This window comes from Melopsittacus undulatus, chromosome 1, assembly GCF_012275295.1.
Source record: "Melopsittacus undulatus isolate bMelUnd1 chromosome 1, bMelUnd1.mat.Z, whole genome shotgun sequence".
In the NCBI taxonomy this organism is placed as follows: domain Eukaryota; kingdom Metazoa; phylum Chordata; class Aves; order Psittaciformes; family Psittaculidae; genus Melopsittacus; species Melopsittacus undulatus.
Genome location: NC_047527.1, coordinates 26,841,883 through 26,859,168, shown reverse-complemented (window position 1 = coordinate 26,859,168; position 17,286 = coordinate 26,841,883). Strand labels below are relative to the sequence as shown.

The window sequence follows — 17,286 nt, the reverse complement described above, 5'->3', positions numbered from 1 at the left end:
TTACACCAACACTCTTGTAAATAAAGCCCTAATACTATAGCTCTGACTTTTTAGAGCTTTGTGTAATATTTATGTGTGTAGAAATATACCTGTAGGTTAGTACGTGCTACATAATAAGAATAGCTATACTGGTTTGCCATCTTTCGAATCAACATAAAACTATGTAATAAAGAACAAGAGAATTTTTTAAAAGGTTAGAGGGTAGAAGGATTTCTAATTGAACTATTGTGGTACTATTATTACCCAGATGATTACATTCTGGTCTAAATTCCTCTGCCACTGAATGGAATATGCTACCTACTTTACATACAGTGATGAACAGACTGTGCTTTACATTTTAAACCTGTGAAATGTGTTAGCTAAAACCCTTCCCTAGCTTAGAAGCACACTGAGAGGTTTAGGCAACATTGGTAAAAAATTTTACATCTCTCAGTGAAAGTATACATTTACCAAAAATATACAAGCTATGAATTTTTAGTATTCCAGCATGTTTCTGTTTTTTCTGTTCTTGATATCCTACAATTTGGTTTTGTGTCAAAAAACATCCATCCTGTACATTTCCAATGGACTTGGTCTGCTGTGATAAACTGAAATCTGCACTGAGTTTTTGCTGCTTTTCTTCTTCCTTTTCAGCATATAACCTGAATTACCTGATAAATTACTGAATTAAAGCAGTTCTTCTCCCTGATGAGTTAAAAAATGGTGAATTCCACTAGATTGTTCATCCTAACATAAAGATATAAAAAAGTAGGGGGAAAGGAGTCTGCTCTCTGCAAACTTAGCTACTTCTGACCTCCTGTTCCCCCTCTTTTATAGCTGAGATGTTAAGTGGTTTTCCCTCTCAGACCCCAAAGTGTTTACTTCCATAGTATCCTCTGCTGAACTTTCCCAGGCTGCAACTGACAGCCCAGAAATCCACAGCACCATGCGACAAAAACCAGCTACACAAACAGGCCGCAAGAGCTTTGAAAAAATGCCTGCTTTCAAATAAGGTAGAGTCAAGCCTCATACTGCAGCTGTTTCTTTGTCTCTACTTTTTATTATTATTTTCCCTCCATCTCACAGATTTTTTTATTAGACCTACCAGTTATGATTAAATAGTCAATGCTACAATGCTTTAAAAATTCCTCATGTGTTTGCCACATATCAAGAAACAGTTTTCCTTTTCCTTTTGTGTTTAACAGCCTACCCTGTATAAATACACAGTTCTGAAAGGGATATTAAATGGCATCTATACAGTTATGTATGAAAGGCACTGCAGTCTAAACTAATGCCAAGGGGTAATGGCAGCCTAATTGGCTTGGCTGTTTGGCACGTCATAAATGTTTTTACAATGGTTCTTAGCAGATGAAGAGTCAGAAAACAAATTTCTGCAAGTTGTGGAGAAATTACTATAAAATAGTAAAACACAGCCTGCTAAGGCCTTCCTAAAATTAGTTCCATGTTCTACCATCTGTAATGTTAACATTTCAGAAGACATTTCTCTCAGCTATAAATGCTATTTGTCTAATGGACAAGTTTCTTTCTCTTATACTTACATTATATTTCAACAAACACCTTAGCATACAACAGTGGCTAAAAATGCTGTTCTTCTAGGAGTGAGTCAACTTTTCCAATATGAATACTAAATTCATTATAGATTATATAGGATCTATTAATTTGTTTCTTAAAGATTTAGCATCAAAAAAAGAATGGGCCGGTGCAACCTCCATGAGAAGTTCTGTGAGGCAAAAAACTGCCACATAAAGAGCCGTGACTTGTCCCTCTAACTTAGTCATAGAACAAGTTCTACACATTTAGTGCTTACTTTTCTAGATTTAACCAGTTCAAAAAACTAAGCACTTTGTTAAAATCTGTGAAACTGAAAAGGACATAAAGAAAAAAGGATATTAACAGCAATAACACAGATTGTTGAAACAGAGCTAGAGGTAGTTTTGTTGCCAAGTAACAATCAGCACGTAGAGTCAAACAAGCTATACACACCTCAAAAATAACAGAATAAGCAACCACTGTCAACTGATCTGCATTCTTTGTGAGACAATACATTCTGTGCAATCACTGGCTTCCTTCAACCAGCATTTTTTTTAACAGTGTAAAAGATTCAGAACATGTTAACATAAGTCCCTTTACTGATAGGACATTCTAGACTATCTTCAAAACTGTTTTGCTTCAGAAGGCTGGAAAAGGAGTTTGAACTGCACAGTAAAGAGGAAAAAGTAGAAATATATGCTGTAAACATCCTCACTAATGGATCTTTTCTGGTGACCTTAGACAATGGGGTTTCTTTTCATGATGCAGTAGCCCTGGAGGTACTCTCAAGAGTCTTTAAGGAGAAGACAGTGTTGTCAGACACCACATATTGCTATATAAAATGGCTGAGAGATTTTTCCATTAAAGGCAGACAGTGTCATGCCACTTTGCACAACTTTCCCAGAAAAGGAAGGCCAATTTGTTTTTCAACATTTTTTTTTTGTCCCAGGAGAGTTCTAACTAAACAGAAAGAGAAAATAGCTAGAGAAAAGATTGGAAATGAGTGTGACAGCTAATTACTAATTGCATTCAGCATAAATACAGAAGCTAACTGGAATCTCAAGATAAAAACTTGGCACTCATTAATTCTGGCACAGACATTCTTCTATCCTGATGGTTGCTTATAGCAGCTCAAACGTACCAAGTAATAGCAGTGATTAAAAAAAATGCATTCAATTAAGACAAATTTCATACACTTCAAAATAACACTGGATGACAACCGAAACCAATAGCTACAATACTTTGATTTTAACTGATATTTTTCTTCTATAGCATACTGTGCCTCCAAGACTTCCAGATAGAAGAGGCATTTTAAGGGCATCTAATTCAAAGAATTCAGGAAGAAGTCCCTTTGAGACAATATATTTATATGTCAGTAATCCAGTATATTTGGTAACAAACAGTTTTGCTTTCCTTAAAATCCAATAATTTCTACGAAAACAACAGGTCCACCAAATTTTAATTTTATTTGTTGGCTTTTGGGGAATCTTTAACAAGTTCATTGCTTTACTTTTGCGTTTACTGTTCATATTAGATCAAGAACAGTTCCTCTTTATTTCTTTTCTATAACCCTACTATTTTTATCAAGTATTGCTAGGACTGATGCTTTGCCAAAGTGATGGCAAAACAATAAAAGAGGGATGGATGAGTGTAAATTCAATTTTTCCTTTAAGTTCAACGTTTTTCAGTTTTACTTTGGATATACTCATTCAAGAATGCCAGATAGTCTAAAAACCACAGACAAAGCTTATCAGTTCAACTGAACACAGAAATTGTTTCTAATATTCTGATACTCTTAAGTGCACTTAATAGCTCAACAGCCAGGAGAATCTTGAAATTAATATTGTTTGCCATCTTTTATGAAAATCCACAGTGTATCATACACTGTTATCTTTTGTGCCTCATTTTTATGTTTAGATTAGAATTTAATTATTAAAAAAGGCTCACATTCTTCAACTGTTAAGTTCCCAAACAATTTCAAAGATTATTTAAACAAATTGAGCTCCTGAGCTTCAGACTTGCCCATGAGATTAAAAAGTGTCTATTTGAAAATGTACGTGGCATACATGGCAGATTTTACCTGGCAGTAAAATCTGCCACTACACAATCATTACAGACCTGTAGATAAAGACAAAGAAAGAAAAGGATATTATTTGATTATCCTCCAACTTTATTAATTTAACTCATCTGGGAACTATCCAGCAATAATTCTTTCAGTGAAGGTCATAATTCTTCTTTAATTGTTTCCACCTGGTACAGTATTGCCATCAATCCACTTTTCTTCTCCACCTCTCTGTACTTGACTCTCACCCCATCATTTCTCAATATATCCTTGTACTATCATTGCGGGGCAAGTGCAAAAAGGCTTGCTTTTTTGATTTTGCCAGGCCACAGAACCTCCAGCTTCACTTCTTCCATGGCTGGATGCCCTTCCTGTATTCAGTCCCTATTCCTGTTTATACCTTCTGAGAATTAATTCCTGCGCTTCTTCTGCTACAGTCTGATGTGGAACATTTCCTTATAACCTGCCACCCTGAGGTTCTGCAAAGTAAGGAGGAAATTATTAATACCCCCCTGACATTTTTAATTCCTTCTCCCCTTTTCTGTCCTTTTTATACTTCTCCCCATACACTAGCCCCACACCCCCAAGAAAAACAATATTATCAAACAGGTAGTGAAAATCCTTTAGCAGACAAATATCTTCATTAGCACAATAATGTACAAAACAGAAAGTTAAGGCCTACCAGCTCAAGCATTCACAGTCAGACTACAAAGTCAAGTTTCTACATATATGTCAGTAAACTCTGTTACTCAGTATGCTAATCCAATCATGCTTTGCCATGCTCCTATGTACCCTGAGGAAAAAAGGAGAATTTTATGAACTTAAGAACTTTCTTAAAGAAATTAATCTGGACAAAGGTCTTCTCTTTCTTCTGTTCCCAACATGTTGCTTTTACGATTGCAGCAATTTTATTTCAGAAACTCAGACTAAACATGAAATCTGTAAACACCCTGTTATTGGTCATTTTTCTCTGACAAAGTTTTCCCATGTTTCCTCATTAGGGTGTGGATTATGAATGGAGTTTTAATTTCTGAATATAAATGTAGTTTGCACACTAGTAAGCACACAAACAGTATAGTAAGTATTTAGTGTTAAGGAAGTAAACAGTAAACATTTCTGGAGAAAATGTCTTTGTATTTTCAGTCAGAATAGGTAAAAGTGATTAATAATGGTGATGAATTTATTCATCCAGGAACACAAACTTGGCTAGACAGGAAATTTTGTATAAGTGGGATAATATTTCACTATTTATCCATTTATGCCTAAAATAAATGAGAGTTTGTTCTATTGATGTTGAGGTGGATGACATGAGATTGAAGTAGGTATTTTACTACCCTGTTTAATGTCAAGTTAGCAAATTAGATTCTTCCTTAACCTTTGAGTTTTAGTCATAAAAAGACTGATGGTTCAGGACCTCACAGTATTTGAAGACTTCCCATCTATTCAAATGTAAAAGGCTAAATGCCCCAGGACCAGCTAAATCCTTAGCTGTTTATAGAAAAAAATGTTTCCTGCTCATTGGGTTGTGAAGGTAGCCCAATAATTTTGAATGAATTAATGTAAAGCTATTTGTACGTATTTTTTCAGGTATCCTAAAGAAAGTGAAAGCCTGGGTAGCATTACTAATAAGGTTTACCTGGAGTGATAGATTACATAAAATCAAAACATGCAAGGGTGGAAGGGGTCCTATCAGAAAGGACAACAAAAGACGTTGAATTGGGAGCTTCATGTTTTCAGACAAATTCATTGCACTTCCCTAATACTTACACTACTGCTGAAGGAAAATTTATTTGTTCATGTGAAAGTCCCTTCTTCTCTACCTATGATGTTGAAGTTATAAAGAATCATATCATATAAAACAAAGATCCCACTTTATATTGCTTAAGCAAATTTGACACACCAGTAGTTTAAAAATAACAGATTATCCTGTTGCCTTTTTCTGGAACATTTCTGCAGCACTATCTGTCAGCAAGTTAATTTAAGAGCCCAAATAATAAGGACTCTTAATTATTCTTCAACATTCAATGCCTTCTGGAAAACATATTGCAGATCATCCTCCTAAAATAGTCTTGATGTCCATGAGTCTTAGCAAAGTCCTTCTATCAAAAGACTGCCTTTCAGTTCCATTAGTTTATTTTAATTTGTTGTATATACCACATTTTCAGCTCAGAGCAAGGAGATAAATGGAAATAAACAATGACACATTTGCAATAAGATTTCTGTGGCAAAGACCTTTACTGAGATATTGTGGTTTCAAGGCAACCACAACACAATGACAAACTTCCTTTATAAATGACAGATCTAATTGTAAAGTTAAAATTATAGCTCCATGGAAAAAAATAAGGCATTGAAGACACAATATCTACTGTATTTCTGGATGTGGCTGTATTCCCAGCAAAATCATTCCTATTATTCATGACTTATTTAAACTTTTTATCTCTCCATAACATACAGCATTTATTTACCCTTGCATTTTGAGGCATTAGAGTTTCTGCTGACACGGGTGTTTTCCCAGAATAGAGTATTACAGCAGTCCTCTGCTAGACGCTGAAACCATGTGTATGTTTATTTTTTAATTTCTTTCTTGAACTTTCTGACTGTGAGCAGTCTGGGAAAGTGGAGTCATGATGAATGGGAGTTTGCTTTTAACAAAAGAAAAGGAGAAATGCAGACATTTGATGTAACATTGAAAAATTCACAGCCTCCTACCTTGAAAACAAACATTTCCCGGCGAAGAATAGCCAGAGTGTTGAAGTTCCCATCACAGATGTTAGGCTTGGCTCCAGGATAGGAAGGTTTGTCACCAGTGGGTGGCCGGGGAGGTTTAGGTTGCTTGTCATTCTTCCGTGGGTCTGCTGGAGGGATTGAACGATGTGGGGGCACTGTTGGCAGAGGTCTTGTTGGTGGTGGGATCCTGTCAGGTGGACCTTTAAAAATATAGCAGCAGGATGTAATTTAAATGCCCACCAGAGGTACTCAAAAGAAATACACAACAAAAACCTGCTGTAAGCAGTGCAAATCCTGCAGGGAAAAGGGAATGGAGAAAGTGACCTAACACACTTTTCCTGTCTTGTTAAAGGGTATAACAAACAACTACCAAACCCAAGGAAAATAATTACTTTTCTCTATCCAGAATCTTCTTTCCTTACTGGAATAAAGTTTAAATAAAATCTGCAAAAGATGCGTAGTCCACCATTATTTTAGAAGAGATGTGGTTTGTAGAGCATAATTTACCAACTGAGTAAGAACTGTTAAAACAGAATCATTGCCTATTGTACAAAATAAAAGAAAATAAAAAACCTGATCCTAATAGAATCATCAGAAGTTAATGGATTTGCAACTCATTTTTTTTTCACTCACCAATTTACATACACATATATGTAGCATACCTGATATTTCCTAAAGACCCAATATGTAGGCCCAGTAGTGTCATGTGCACTAGTGACAGAACATTCCAAGCTCTCCCCAGTACCCCTTGCTATTTACAGAAGCTATTGAAACTGGACTTCAGATTCTAGGCATCCGTATAAACAAAAAACATAATTCACAAGTTTTATTCAATATTCTGAAATTAAGTCTTATTTTAATTTTCTTTTCAATGAGTCTTACAAACTTAGATGCCTACTAATTAAGGGGATTGTTCTGAAGATAAATGGATTAAAAAGAAATAAAGTGAAAAACTAAAACTTGGTGCAGCAATTTTAAAATGTTTTTCTTCTTTCAAATACATTATCTGTCAAAATATACAGAGTTTGATGACAAGTGAAATAACTATCCCACTCATAATTTCTCTACCTGAAAGTCAAAAGGCCATCCTAGACAGATGTTGTTCCTAACCCCAACAGCATACTAAATGACTTACAATGGTTGTACTGACAATGCCTTTCCCTTTCTACACATTATTATGATTACTTATATTTTCCATGTACAAAATATAAGAAGTTTCAGTTGGATCAGTAAGATTTCTAGAAATAAGAAGAACACTTTAATTTTGCTCATTCTATTTAGGCCTCTCTCCCAGTCATTAAAATACATCATCAATTTTGACTTTAAAAAATAAGTATAATTTGTATGAACAGCTTCAGAAAGACTTTCAAAGATTAAGACAACTGTAAAACTATAAATCTGCATAAATGGCATTTAAATTTCTGATACATTGAAAGAAAACCAAAATTTAAAAAAAAATCAGATGGACTATGTAAGGAGATATTAAGCTCTCCAAATGGTTGTTATGTAATTTAATAAGACATTTATTTCATTCACAGTTTTAAGGCTTGTGACCTTTATAATTTACAGCTAATAATGGTGTTTCAAGGAATACTGCAGACCAAAGTAATTATTTTAATAGGTGTGACATTTTTATTGAGGCATATGATTCCAGATCACCTCTTGATTTTAAAGGAAGCAAAGGAATCAGTTTTCAGTAGCTAATGTTGGAAAGTTTTTCACCCCAAAAGAAAGCTTTCATATGCCATTTGGTGGTGATGTTAGATATTACTTCCCAGGGGTAACACATTTCTCTTAATGTATAGCCCACAGCTGTTAGAGCTTAGCAGTTAGTTTTCAGCACAGAATTCTTGTCTAGCCCTCAAGTCTAGACTACCAACTTATGAGGTCATGAGAAACAACCTTCCTTCCATCTAATCGCACAGGAAAAATAAAACAACCAAACAAGACTTCATTAGCCAATTATTTAGAAATTGCTATTTATGCTTTATGAAAATATGCATCAGTGCTTGTTAAGCAATAAAAGTTTAACATAAAACATCATGGAGGCTGCAGAGTTCTAGCTAGCAGTACAGAAATTCTACATGATCACAGCTGTCCTTTCTAGTAATGAAGGTAAACAAGCAATAGCCTGATAATATTCAACATGGAAAACCTTTCAAATGAAAATAATTGTAAGTAAAAAATTTAATGCAATACAGAATTAATAGGGGAATATTAAGCAAGGCAATTTCAAATGATGTGTACCAGATACATAGCATTAACATAGAGATACCACAGAAAAAAACCCCAGACTGTTTAACATATACCAATGGAATCAAAGTCTTTAAAACTAAACCCAAACCCATGTCTTTGGAAACATAAGGAATAGTAATATGGGAGTTAGTGTTACTTCGACCCATAAGAATAATGTTATTTTTTTGACCCATAAGAATAATATTATTATTTTGTTTTTTATTTTCAATTAGCTTGCCTTGCCAAACTGAATTCAATACATGTAGAATTTATCTACATTATGTCTCTTATCAGGCCACAAACCCCCCCTAAACAAACATATGTATTCTTTAGAAGTGGGTATTTTTCCCCCCTAGGAAGCTCAAAATCTTGGACTGGCAATAACATTGTTTTCAGATCAGTTTTCTATAGTTATCACAAGAAAGGGTTTTTCTGGGACCACAAATTTTGTCACCCCGGAAACTGAAAACCAAGGAAGCAATCAATCCAGCTATACAAGCTTGGACTACTACATATTATGATTGAAGGCCTGCATTTCTTAATAGTTTAATAGTTTGGGATCCTTTTGCTGATAATGTCTATCGCTTCTTAAAACATCCAAAATTACTATTCCAGCTGATTGAAAATTTGAATGCAAGTTCTAAACAGTGAGAAACAAAGTATAAGAGCTTCATCAAAATCTCTGGCTTACTCACAAAATGGCCTTTGGCATAACAGCTGGCAGAGTCTATACTAACAAACTCTCTTGGGGAGGTAGTATCGACAGGAGTACCTACAGTGTGTTCTTAGCATTAAGCACTTAGGTTGCTTAATGAGAGTATGACATACCGTATATCTTCTGGATGCCTTGTAAATCATCATTAGGTAGTTTGAAGTTGTCAGTTTCCATATACTGATAAAATGGAGCCATGATTGCAGTGGGATCATTAGAGTGCTCCAAGCCCAGAGCATGTCCCAGTTCATGCACTGCAACTAGAAACAGATCATTTCCTGTGAAGAGAAGAAAGGGAAAAATGACCTTTAAAACCATAAGCATAGCAACAGAAATAACACAATTGGAGGATTCTGGACTTGAAAGATGTTTTCACTGAATCTGCACTTTACAAGGCAACTTAATAATTACTCATAAGGGTAATGTAGTAGTAAAGGTAGCTTTCCCTTTTTCTAAACAAGGAAACCAGTTTTGTTACAAAATATGATACTCTTACAGACATTGTAAGTATAATCTTTTAACTCATGAACATGGTTAATGTAGAGTTCAAATGTCATACTTCATGTCTAGGCTTGCATGCAACTTCTGACTTAAAGTCGATGTTGCGGTGAAACTGACTAAAAATCCTTGTATCAAGACATTCTTTCAAAATGAAAATACCCTTGCTGTGTGTAGTAAACTTCACAAACTGAGGACTACCTATTTAGGACAAATCCCACAGGGAATTTAGTCATCCAAGTAATCAGACCCCTCATGATTACTTATAGACGTTGTTCACTTCTGAATCACCATCACTGAAATGCTAATGTGGAAAATAGGGGTGTTGTACTATCCTTCTCAAAATAAGATGTCCTTACTTATTTCATTGTGTAATTTCCATATAACTGTACTTGCTTATTTAAGTATTAGAACTTTGGATTTTTTGTAGGTCTAAGTTTTTGGTATTCCCTCTTAAAAACTGTCTTTTCATTTTTTATTGCAGGGTATTAGACACAACTTAAAGTTTCAGCAGTAGAATTATGGCATTCTGAAGCAAAAGCAAATCAAAGCCAATTGGACAATTCCCATAAAAAAATCAGAGCTGGACCTTTATGGTATTAATTTTGTCTTTTTTTATTCATCTAAGACTTAGTTCAATATATCTGTCTATGAGTCCTTTTTTACAGATTATCTCTGTAGTCAACTTGTCATATGAGATATTAGAAAAAATGTTTTACATCAGGAGAAAGATTCTGGTCAGTGGGAGAGGGTCACATCTAGGATGCTGCTCATTTTTACCACCTAGGGATGGGAAGAATCATCCTCCGGATGTGTGCTCCTCTCCCACTGACAAGAGAAGTATTCTAGATCAGCAGCTTAGATGCTGAGCATCTAACTTTTGGGTGGCTGGACTCAAGTAAAACAGCTGATACGTGTAGTATGTAGTTTCTTGTTGAAAGAGTGTATAAATAATGAAAGGCTTACACTTTGGCCTAATAGTTGTATACTGAAACAAGAAGAAGGGGGCAGACAGTTATTTTCCACTGTTGGCACTTTATCTGGAATTTTAAGTACTATTAAAATATTAATAGAATAATGTCAGAAAGTTTAATTTAGTAAAAATTTTACATATATATAGACTTACAGAACTTTGAGGACATAGTTGACAACATTTCGGTTTTTCAAGTATTTCCTCTTGTTGACACAAAGAAAAAAACTTTCTCCCAAGTATGTATGAAAGGGGAAAGACTTGGCAGTAGAAATATGTATGGAGTCATGCTGATGTTTGTAAAATAAATATTTGATTGAAAGCATCTAAACAGTCATAACTAAACCTATGTGCTTAGATGACAGACTCTTTTAAGGTCTGATTTTTAATCAGGAAATACTAAAACTAAATGCTGTTGCTCTTTTATTTAGTAAAACTGAGCAAAAAAATGTATTTCAAAAATTAATGTGACATAATATGCTTTCACAAATTACAAGAATTTATCCTATCATTTATAATTATATGATTTCCAGATGTAATATTTTCATTGCAGTATTTTTCCTGGATGCAGTTCTTTTTATAGTAAAGTGGATTCTCAATGTGCTGTTGCAACAGGTTTGATAAGCTTGACTGCCTCTGTGACAAATGCTTTTGCCATCTGAATCTGCCCTTCTATATGCAGTCCAAGTTGATTTCATGTATCATATGAATAATCTACAGCTTCTGTAGGTAACCTCAGCATTGGAAGTGATGCACAGGAGAAACTCTGGAAAGGTTTTCAATCTGCACTCATAACGGAATAATTAATATAATTTTTAAAACTATAGGCTTAAAATGGAAAGACATAAAGGAAGATGTTACTGTTCTGTATTGTACTGTGACATGTCTCACATTATTTTTCAATTCTTTTCTGTGTTTTGTGAAAGTTACAAGTTCTAACACAGGTTTACTAGAATGAACTATTTCTTTGTCTGGCATTAACATATATTTAAGATGAAACTTTCTTTTCCCTGTCAGACCATGTGAAAGGCAAATTTGCCTCCTAGACATGTTCTTTCTACATCATAATTAAGAATATTAACCAGGCTAGGTCCTATATTGATAATTGTACTAATAAGTTGGCCACAGGATTTATTGAAACTTTTTCAAATAGTTTTAAATTAATACTACTTGCTTCTACCACTATTATTAGGCTGGGCATACCAGAGGATGTTTGTTACGCATGTGGTATTCAATGTCTCTTATTTGAGGCAGGATATCTGCCTCAAAGATCTCAAAGGAGATCTTTGAGGAAGTGAATTTGTCAAAATTTCTAAAATTTCAAGAAACCACAATTAATAAAGAGTCTTGGAAGAATCTATTGCTTCTCTCTATTTGTGCCAGTTATGCAATGCATGAAGAATCAATACATCCTTCGGTTATCAGTCTCATTGAGTCCCCACAAAGATCCCCAGGAATTTCCATATTTAGTTCCATGCTGACCTTGAAGAGGTGGGAATTACATTAGTAACAGAGAAATAAATAAATCACACTGTCATCTACTGGCATATTTTCCTTCTGGGATTACAGATAATGAGCATATGGCAGACCGCTTCTAAGGCAGTACTTCTAAATGACAGTGGGACCGTGTTAGAGAACAGGTATTATGCAAGGGGTGGCTGTTTCTTAGTATGTCCTCTCCCTTTCTTTTTTGGATAGGGGTGGTTATGTGAAAAAAAGGATGGATATTTTTCAGCATCTGACCACCCGTCTGGCTTTTGTTAAAGCCCAAAAACAACAGGGAAAAAGGCAAAAGGACTATGAAAAGTAATTTGCACCTCCTGCAATGCAACTTGTAACCATCATGGGAGGTATTAAATGTGGTAAAGACAGAGCAGCCGTTAGAGCAATGAATAAGGGGGGAAAGGGAGAAGGTCACAGGAAAGAGCTGGGAGAATATTCTTGCCTGGGGTGTCAGTGATTTAACATAGAACATATTTTTTACTTGTAGCCAAACAGTCCCATTATTCATAACAATTTTCATAAAGAGTCATGATTGTCTCCAGGGCATCCTGAATTTAAACTGACCTAAATAACTTAGTGCAGTTGAAACTGAGGTTTAAACCAGTTCAGGATTTGTTGCCTGAGACCAATGCATGTAGAACTTACTATTGTCTTAGTTTTCATCCTTTTTCCTTTGCATATAATTAGATTTCTCCAATTAGGCAACAATTAGTCCTTCTTTGCCTTCAGGAGCGACTTGTCATGAGTATCTCAATGTAACTAGCTACCAAGAGTGCCGAAAGGTAACCCTGAGTTGCTTTCTCTTTCTCTCCAGGCTGACTGACAGAAGCCTGACTGCAAGGTTAATAGTAGGCCAACTTCACTTCCTTGGTCAGTGGTCAGAGGAAGATGAAGGATTGTAAAGGCAAGTGAACACTCATACCAGCTCATATCATCCTGACACTGGACGCTTTTTAAAGATACTCAATCTCCACCACTGAAGGAGAGAGTCACAAATGAGTCTGTATTTCAGCATTGCCCAGGTAGAAATGTATTTCAGTCCACTCAGCAAAATGAAACACCATCACAAAACTTTAATGAGTCATGAAGAACAAGAGTTAAACTCCGTATGACAATGATGATTTTCCAACTGGAAGCTGCCCCTGCAGAATATACAATGGTGAATATTCATTGTGATAATCTCTGTTACATCATATTTATAGAGTAGTAGAAAAATATAGGAAAATGTGTTTCACAAGCTCAGAACTTGTGCATCTCTGTTCTTGTGTTCCCCATTAGCATTGTGATTCAGAACAGAATGGATATAAGCTTAAAAAGACTGATTCTTTTTATTTTTTTCTCATTTGATTTCACAAAGGAAAAAAAAGATACTGTGTGTAAAGAACTAAGACAAAATGATTATTTTTATACTGACACTTTTCTCTAAGGCTATAAACTATTTTAGGTGCTAAATCTGCCTGACTTTACAATCACTGCCCAAATACCAGAATATAAGTATGTATTAACATAACAAATATTCAACAGCCGCCACTGTGGAGCATGGGATATAGGGAAGCCTTTCCCTGTAGTTAATGTATACACTATTTTTCATATCTCTAGATAAACAAAGCTATTATGTTTGTCCAGAGCAAGCTATTAAGAAACCCTAGTTCTGAAGATATTAATTTCTGTTTTAAATGGTATGTGAGTTCAATTTATAAAAGCAATATCCTTAATGGCTTAGAAAGCTTTTGATTTATCACTTGGCCATCTTTTTAATACAGCAGTAAATGACACCTCAGGGCATGTCACTTGGTTCTTCTCTTTGGCACGTTACAGTAATTGCTACAACACATTGTGAACTCGAATTGTCCATTGTTTAAATGACATATGAATTCAATTTTGAAGACTTTCCCATCCAGAGAAAAAAAAAAAAAAATCTAGAAACTGAATTTCAAATGACAAGCAAACTGGAAAATTACAAAAATGTTTTGTACACAGACATACAGTTTCTCCCAAAGATCATTCTACTTTATTTTCATGTGAGGCAGATAGACAATTTCAGATTAAGTCCATATGAATCTGAAAGGTAAATCTGTACAAGACAGGCTTGTATCATCAAGACAGTACCTCAAAATTAAACTTATAGTTCATTATAAAATATTACACACACACTACCTATGAAGCTGTGTCAATGTATATGAAACCAGCATTTTAATTTTTCTGTTCATTTGTACCACTGACTCATCAAACCAACACTGCTAATCTCAACCAGCTGCAGTGCTGTGTATGGAAGATTCTTACCCTACATAACATGCAGGAAAAAAAAAAACAACCAAAACCCCAGAAAAAAAAACCCAACAAAACAACAACCGAACAAAAAAAAAACCCAAAAAAAGTTTAATAACCTTGTTGTTATTATTCTTTCCCAGCAGGACAGAATTTTCAACATGCTACTTCAACAGTCAGTGAGAATAGTCTTACTCTCTGACCTTACTGCAATACAGCAGAATTGAGCATATAAATTATGTATGCACTTATGTAAGCACCATATATGCTATACAAAGCATATACATGGACCTAAGTATAACTCATAGGCATACTCTTATTAAGATTCCCAGTCTAAAAAATTGCATATAGTTGCCTGATATTAATTCAATCTTCTGCCATTGGCAGTGAAATTTGGTAGCTATGTGGCTATTATGGAAAGTTTCACTAAAAGATAGAGCTGAGATGGTGCAGTAGCTTTGAAGAGCAAAACTAAATTTTTGTGGTTTTGAATAAAAATGTATCATATACAGCACACCCATTTTCTGTAAGAATTTAGTGTTATCTTGTGGACACCATATTTTAAACAATAATTTTTCAATAACATAGCTATACATTTAGCCTCTTTTCCATTGTGAAAAAGTGAATGACATAAAAATATGGGGGATCTAACACTATTATTACATATACTAACATATACACTAAAATCTCTGCAAACTGACTTACTGATATATATGAATTTGCAGATAGAAGGGAAGGTACAAGCACTTGGTTATATGCAAAGTATATATTTATTACTCTGTGTATAGTTTAGTACACATACACCCACATGTGTATATTTTTGAAAAACTATTCTATTTTTAAAAGATTGATAGATTAGTGTGAAATTTAAACTTGCTTGCTTGAAATTTGACAAAGGGATATTCTTTTATGGGGAGATTGTTTCAGGTAAGTCAGTGATATTTGATGAGATATGGTAAGGGCTATGAGCTTAGAGGTGTGTATGTCCTTCCTGGCAGTATTCTACCATTTCTGCATATTTTGGGCATAATTTAGAAGAAGTCAGGAGTGTGATAAATAACATATTTGACAGGAGCCCACATTCTGTTATAATACAGATTGGCCTGTATTTTGAAGGCAAGGACATGGAAAAGGTAAGAATTTCTGCCTTACCACTTGGATTTATTACCAAGTGCACTCTGAAACTTTCTAGTAAATTGCTTAAAATGGGTAGAATTAATTACTTTATGTATTCATAATTTACAAAATTCATAATGTACAAAAAAAATAAAAAAAAAATCTTAGTTTCTCACAGTTTCAATCACTAGTACTGAAAAGCTTCACAAACTATTCTGACTAGTGAATCAATACCAACCTCTCCAAGGAGTGAGAAGCAAAGCAGCTGGAAATGACCCTAGGGGAAGTAAAGAAGACACATGAGCTTGCTGCTTCCCAAAAAGCTGCAAATATGATGGTACGTGTTTCTTCTGCAAATACAATGTTTATGGTTTCATTTCTTACTTTGAGGAAACCCTGATGTGATAGTGAACCTAACAAACTAACTACATTTATGCTGAATCTCTGGCTTCTGGGATGAAATTCTTCATCACTCAGATCCATTAATGGCATTCTCAAATGGCATTGGCATTCTATTAGTTATAAAGTCATGCTGATTAACAGACTGAAAAGTTTTATTTTGGAAGTTTTCTGGTCATATTTAGATAACTATTTTAAACAAATTAAAATTGTAATGGAATTTTGTATTTTGTCAGAAGAGATCTTCATAAATTAATTTCTCCTAGCAAGTAAAAATGTTTGAAAATACAATGGCCAGTCTCATAACATTATAAATGACCAGGTTGTTAAATAACATTTGCACTTTTTTCCAGTAGACTCAATGCAATTACAAATTCTGCAAATACTGTGGCAACCATATCTATTTATACTCTTTCCTATCTTATCTTTGTTTCTGTTTTTAGTTGTTGCTGTGGGAACAATAAGCTAGAGAAGTGTGTATGTGCATGAAAAGAGCATGTATTACACAATTCTCAGCTATCCACCATGGCCCCTGAGGGTCATTCATGTGAAGGGAATGGACATCTCTCTACCACTCCTAAGCAAGTGCCAGTCTGAGTGAGATTAAACGTAAAAGGACCTTAATTGTCCACGAGTGCACATTAAAATCAAATCCTTGCCTTTGACAAAAATGAAGGTAAGTTTTTCTGTAAGCCACTCAGCTAAAATGCTAGTATGTGGCTGCTTTTGTTTTGACAGGATGATTTTTCTTTTTCTTCATTTTCCTCATGTCCTGTGTGTCTTACTATAAAGAAATACCCATAATTACTAGGAGGAAGTTCAAAGTCATGCTGCCAATATTTACAATAGATATAACTTGCCATGGGGCAGAAATCTGAGAGTCATACAGCTGACTGAAATCCTCACAATAGAATGTACATAGACTTTAATTAATGTCTAAATCTTCTGTTGCCTTTCTGCAGAGATAAATTTTTACCCTGTGTCAGTTAAACTACTGACAGAAATTATATTATCCTCTGACTTTACTTATATTAAAGCCATCAAACACAGATTATTATTCTTACCCTGTCATTTTATGTATGTAACATGTACATATGAGTTCAAGGTTTTTTAAAGATAAAGTGACATAAAGTTGTATGCATATTTGTGAATTTTATATGAACAGTCTGTTATTATCTTCTTTGTTGAATTCTTATTAAGAAATAAATGCAAAGAAAGAATTTTGCCTTTTTTTCTTTTTTTATCTTTTTTTTTCCTTGGACTGGT

The 17,286-nt window shown here is 34.6% G+C and overlaps 1 protein-coding gene across 1 annotated transcript in view; it reads right to left on the bottom strand.

Annotated features, from left to right (window-relative positions):
• Positions 1 to 17,286, bottom strand: part of MMP16 (matrix metallopeptidase 16) — a 182,881-nt gene that overhangs the window by 42,847 nt on the left and 122,748 nt on the right. The window contains exons 5-6 of the mRNA XM_005150847.4: positions 9,383 to 9,544; positions 6,302 to 6,519 (exon numbers count right to left, since the gene is read on the bottom strand). Coding sequence (XP_005150904.1) covers positions 6,302 to 6,519; positions 9,383 to 9,544 — 380 coding nt within the window. The remainder of the gene's footprint in view (positions 1 to 6,301; positions 6,520 to 9,382; positions 9,545 to 17,286) is intronic.